We start from the raw sequence: 6,130 nt of genomic DNA, 5'->3' as shown, positions 1-6,130 counted from the left end.
TCCCAGTCTCTGCTCTGCACTCCAACTCCCATAAATCTCCGCCTCCAAGGCACGCAGAGGCCATTAACTATTCACAGTCAGGAACATGAATCACTGTGATCGCACATATACACATGAACACATATATCTATAGGGGCTACATTTACTTTCAGATGTTTACTGTTTAAAATTTGCATATATACGTTGCTGAATACGGCACAAGTTGTTTTGTGTAATAAATTTACAGTGTTTCAGAAATGAAATAATTTTTGGGTCACGACTTAATGACCAAGGAAAAATGTGGGTCCCGAGGTTACACAGGTTGAGAGCCACTGCTCTAAAACATGCATTGGTCACCCCAGGGTGCTATGGCTTCCTAGTTGAGAAAGGCTGGTCTAAGTGTTCAGATAGATGGAAGAGCCCAGCTCCTTTCACAGATCAACAGACACCATCACCAATGTCTCAGATCCTAAGAAACCAGAGGACACGTCTCACATTTTTCTGCACAGGGTGAGGCTGAACTGGTCTTACAACTTCTATTTGAAGGTGGACAACTATCACCTCACTGGAGGCAAGCAATGAAAAGTCCCACCAGACTTGGAGACTGCAAATCATTACTTGTGTTCCAAAGATCAGCGGGAAAATATTTAATCTCTTATAAGATCTATGATATTACATCAGAAGAGATGAGTTATTCCTTGTGATAATACGAACTATGAGCTGCATACAGATACAAAATGCCATGTCCTGGTCTTGAGAAACCACCCAAGGACTGACTAAATGTTTATATGGACCCTACCCATCATAGTCATGTCAAGTTTGGACTCGCTGTGATCGGAATGATGCACTGGTTCTGGAAATTCATAATCCAACCCAGTCTTTAGAGCCAGTAAATCCATATAACCTAAAGCCACTTCAGAGGTAATAACTTTCCTCACACCTGACAGGGTACCACCCCCCAAAGGAAAATAGTCCATCCCATAGTAGCACAGTGGTTATCACTTCTGCCTTGCAGCATTGGGATTCCCTGGTTTGAATCCTGGCCAGGTTTCTTTCTGCAATGAGTTTGCATATTCTCCCTGTGCTTGCGTGGGTTTCCTCCCACACTCTAAAGACACGCTGGAAGGTTAATTTTGTTAAAATGTAATAAATCCCACATTACTACCTCTATAAAATTAACTTAAATTAAAATAAACACAGCAATTCATCTGGAGCTTATTGCTGGGAGTATCAAACATCACATGACAGCAATCTCTTCTGATACTTTTATTGATACATTTATACAGATATATGGACCGTCACCGAGATTTATGACATATTCTTTATATGATATGGGATGTAAAATACACTGAAAAGAGAAGAAACTGAATCCCATAATAAACCTTCTCAGAGGGACCGTCATGGCTCCTGTGATGTGTCATCCTGTATGATGTCATGTTTATCCTCATCATATATTTTACTGACAGGTGACTTCCTGCTTCTTCTTACTGACAGTTGTTACATTTCCTGACATGTGGAAGCTCCTCCCTGCACACACGCACTTATCGGCTTGCTTCATATGTACAATACAAATCTTCCAATTAAATTGAACTTTACAGACACATAAAAATCATAATTTAATGCACTTATGAAAACTAATGAAATGTATTTCTCCTTAGAACTGTCATACATATCAGATTCTGTTCTTATATCCCCTGTAAAGGGGAACTCCGGGTGGGAAGGGGAGGGTCAGTGATCTGAGTAATCAGGACTCCATTGGTTGGCACAGCGCTCTCAGACAACATTTTGAACATAGATAAAGTTTATATAAACTCTGACAAAGAACTTCTCTTATTTATTCCCATTTGTTCTCTTAAATGTACCATTGGAAGTGTTTTGTTATATCTGTTCATTAAGTGCAAAAAATGCCTGTTGATCCTTCCAGAAATCCAGTGCTGTCCAGTGTAGTCTGCAGTTTTATCTCAAGCAGTGTTAGCTATTCTGCCCAAGATACCTCTGTGTACTACAGAACACCTTCCCCTTTATGTTATGGATTATATCAGAGAGGGTTCTGTAGTCCTTACCCATAATGCCCTACAGTGACAAAGCTGCTTCTCCATAGACACAGCACAGCATTGTCACCCTAGGACAGGGAGTGTTATACTTGCAGAAACAATAGGCTACAAAAAGGAAAAACTAATACAGTCACCACATCTGAGGACTGGTAAGCTGCAATATATTACATTGTTATGCTTTGTTTAAGATACACTTTAATATCATAGAAACAAAAAACAGTTATCCATAATCCTACATTGTAAAATAACACCTAACTCTTTAAATCATAATCTTAACCTCTAGTCATATCCTAACCCCTAATGCTAAATGAACCTCTGAAAGTTCTAATTCCTATTATCGGGCAGTGGAAGTGATCAGAGTACACTCTCCTGTGCTGAGATCTCCCAGGACCAATAATTTGGTATAAGGACTTTCTGATATAAACAATATGATAGCTGCACCTCATGTATCATCCCATTGTATGAACAATGAACCAGATTCAGATATCTGTGATGTCAGCAGATCCTGGGCAGAATTCATACAATATGATAATTTTTCACATCCCCTGACCCCCAGATATCTTTATATGACCTTTTCCTAAAGATAATGCAGCATGGAGGGGCTCAGTGAAGGTGGTGGTGAAGGTGTGTAAGTGTCGGATCGGGTCACACAGATCATAAAAGGACAGCTGTCCGGCCTCATAATCCAGATAGATCCTGACTCTGTTACTGGAGATATTGTCAGGTAACTGGATGTCGTCGCTGATATGCCACACTAAACACTGATTTGTTTTGCTGCATAAGCTCCAGGACTTGTGATTGCCTCCAATCCCTGACTGTTCTCCTCTCCTCTCTATACTGGGATAACACATCCCGACTACCCACCAATCTGATTTACTGACATCCACTTCCCAGTAATGTCGCCCTGAGGAAAAACTCTGACTGCTTAATACCTGAACATAATTCTGAAATCTCTCTGGTGTTTCTGGACGACTCTGCTCTATATCTGACCAGGATACAGTTTTCATGTCCTCTGATATCTGTAGATTATTATGAGCTGTGTTTACATCCAGTACTATATCTGATGCTTCCTGTATAATGAAGCAGACATTTACCCCTTTCATCATATCAGATAACCCCGAGTGTAATGTGTGTGAGATTCCAGCCACATCCAGATCCCCCCCATCATGGAGGAGTTTATCATGTCTCTCTCTGTCCTCATCATCTCCCTCCTCAGTATCACACAAGTCCCCTGTGTCTGATTCCTGTAAGACAGTCAGTGGGTCAGTCATGTTACACATCTCCTCAATGTGACCCATCTTCCTGGACAGCTCCGCCTTCTTTATTTCCAGCTTCTGGATCAGGTCAGACAATTGATGTGAGAGCCGCTCTTCCTGCCTGGAGATCTCCCTCAGGACTCTCTTCTCCAGGTCTTCCAGATGTCTCCTGAGGTCTCTGAACAGGGCAGTGACTCTCTCTGTTACACCGGATGATTTTTCTTGTACTTTTCTCCTGCGTTCCTGCAGACTCCGGACTCTTCTCTCAGTCTCCTCTCTCTCCGTGATCAGTTTCTGAAGACCAGTTCTCAGTTTCTTTTTCTTCTTCTCAGAGGCCTCATCCAGAGTCTCCACCTTGTGTCCCTGGTGTTCTCCATCCAGCCTGCAGGACACACAGATACAGGCAGCATCTGCAATGCAGTAATATTTAAAAAGTTCTCTATGGACGGAGCATTTCCTGTTCTCCATGGAAGTGGTGGGTTCAGTTAAGACGTGTTCTGGTGACTTGCTGTGGACTCTCAGGTGATCATCACACAGAGAAGCTTCACACATCAGACAGGATTTAACAGCAGGTACAGGAGAGTGAATACAATAAGTACAGATGATCCCAGTTGTCTTCTTCTTCTGATCTGGATGAGCAGACCGGAAAGTCTCCTCTATGTTACGCAGTGTTATGTTCCTGTGCAGTACAGGCCGATCCTGAAACTCTTTTCTGCACTCAGGACAGGAATAACCTCCAGACCCCTCCTGTGTATCCAACACACGATCAATACAGACACGGCAGAAGTTGTGTCCACATCTCAACATTACAGGATCCGTATAAGTGCTCAGACAGATCGAACAGTCCAGCTCCTGTCTCAGATCAGCAGACACCATTGCTTACAGCAGAGAAGAGGAATGAAAAAAGTCTTGGATACTCAGAAACCAAAGGACAAGTCTCACATTTTTCTGCACAGGGAGAGGCTGAACTGGTCTTACAACTTACACAAAGTATGTGAACAAACTGAATGTCTATAAATTAAAGTATTTGCATCTTTTGAAAATTGACAAAACATAACACTGACCAAGTACATGGGATTGTACGCCCTATAAATAAAACAATACCCTCAAACATTACTATTAACCCTTAATTAAATATATATACAATTGTAAATAACTGACTCCACAATAGAATATGGATAATATAAGGCCACGGCCCCTTTATTGGGTTTTAAATTACCGTATATACTCGAGGATAAGCCTTTCCGAATATAAGCCGAGGTACCTAATTTTACCAAAAAAAACCTGGGAAAAAGTATTGACCCGAATATAAGCCGAGGGTGGGAAATGAGGCAGCTACTGGTAGATAGATACCAATAAAATTACATTAATATTTATTTAAAAGAAAAACAATAACCTAGCTCTGTAAGTGGAAAAGGGGGTACAGGGCTACATATCATTCCCCCGGATACTAATGGGCTGAAAATCTCGGCTTATATTCGAGTATATACGGTAACAATAACTTTATTAACCACCATTTAAAAAGTTTAACCATATCAACGAGAATTGACAGTCCAATAATGCTCAGTCACAAGACTCAAGCAAAAGTCCATGAAAAGTACCATTTACCAGACCATTACTTCCTGTCCACCCACAAAGTGGGCAACATTACCCACCAGCCAGGTTTTTTAAAACCTGGCCCCACCCCACCACCGCGGCCAAATCAATCATGCTCTGAAAGTCAGCACAAAAAATATAATTACTGATCTCTGAAAAATGGACCATGTCGTCCCGGAATAAACCCTCAAAAAAACGTTCCAATTCAGAGTGACGGAATGACCCCCTCCTCCCCCCCAAACCCAAGACACAGAACGGAACATAAGCCTGTTAAGCTTCTTCTAAATTTTAAACAAAAACCAAAGCTCAGAACGGGAAGACCACAGTAATCTAGGCACCAACTCAGAAAATATGAGTATGGTAGCAGGCAAGCATTGACGTATGGCATTAAAATCTGCTCTCATGTTATTAAGTAAATCTAAAGTGTTGACATTACCCAGATCATTTCCTCCCAATGAAAACATCAGGCCTCGGCCAACTCTTCAGCAAGGAGGAAAGCAGACCAAGCAATTGAGCCCAGTGCATTCCCCGGATACCCCGCCAAAGGACCTGATACTTAGAAGGAGATAAGGCAAAATTCTCCCCATATGATCTGTGCAAAGCACGTTGTTGCGCCCCATAAACATAAGAATGACCCACTATCCAAACAACTTCCTGAAAGAAACAAAAATTAATAAATACACAAAGACGGACGGACATATAATTTAAAACGAGCCAAATCCCACCTACCCAAACGCTAAATGCAGGCCTGATCCAAGCCAAGGCAAGCAGCCTCAGTGGCAGCGCTGATGCGACAAGAGTGTGAACTAATCCTCAAACCGCCAAAACTCAAGTGCACTACACACTTCTTCAAAGCAGAGTTAAATTGAAAAACAGAGAGAGGGGAACCATTAGCATGAGACAAGAAAGAAAGAGAGTCTCCACGTATACATAAAAACTGATGCACATATGAAACAAGGCAACCCAAAGAATGAAGAATCAACCACCTCCCAGTACCCAACTGATCAGTCTTAGATTTCCTGAATAAAATCCGCAAGCAGTCAGGAGACACAACCATATCTTGAAACAACAAAGCATAATGAACAGAACGCGAAGCAGCAACCAGCTCAGACACTTGAAAAGCGTAGGTAAGTGCTTATTTGGTAGGTGGGGTGGAATTGGTACAAATACTTACATTATTCCTTGCTTGACATTTTTCGCTATCTGATATGCTCCAGATTGTGGGTGGGCCCCTTGCCATGTGTC

The 6,130-nt window shown here is 41.7% G+C and overlaps 1 protein-coding gene across 1 annotated transcript; it reads right to left on the bottom strand.

The window, feature by feature from the left end:
- Nucleotides 1-913: 913 nt before the first annotated feature.
- Nucleotides 914-4,165, bottom strand: LOC108790609 (E3 ubiquitin/ISG15 ligase TRIM25-like). The gene is made up of 2 exons (XM_018560917.1): nt 2,622-4,165; nt 914-950 (listed from the first exon to the last, which is right to left on the bottom strand). Exons 1-2 carry the CDS (start codon nt 4,163-4,165, stop codon nt 914-916), a joined length of 1,581 nt encoding a protein of 526 aa, XP_018416419.1.
- Nucleotides 4,166-6,130: the final 1,965 nt, after the last annotated feature.

Source organism: Nanorana parkeri, unplaced genomic scaffold (genome assembly GCF_000935625.1).
Source record: "Nanorana parkeri isolate BGI_ZX_2015 unplaced genomic scaffold, ASM93562v1 scaffold488, whole genome shotgun sequence".
NCBI lineage: Eukaryota > Metazoa > Chordata > Amphibia > Anura > Dicroglossidae > Nanorana > Nanorana parkeri.
Note: the sequence above shows the minus strand (reverse complement) of the source record. Positions and strands in the feature narration are given on the sequence as shown.

Bases quoted from the DNA above. Each gene is read 5' to 3' on its own strand.
- LOC108790609 (XM_018560917.1), bottom strand. From the start codon at position 4,165: ATGGTGTCTGCTGATCTGAGACAGGAGCTGGACTGTTCGATCTGTCTG. The intron at 951-2,621 runs ATTATCTTTAGG...TATGGGATGGAC, and splicing joins ACTGAGCCCCTCCATGCTGC to TATTTTCCTTTGGGGGGTGG.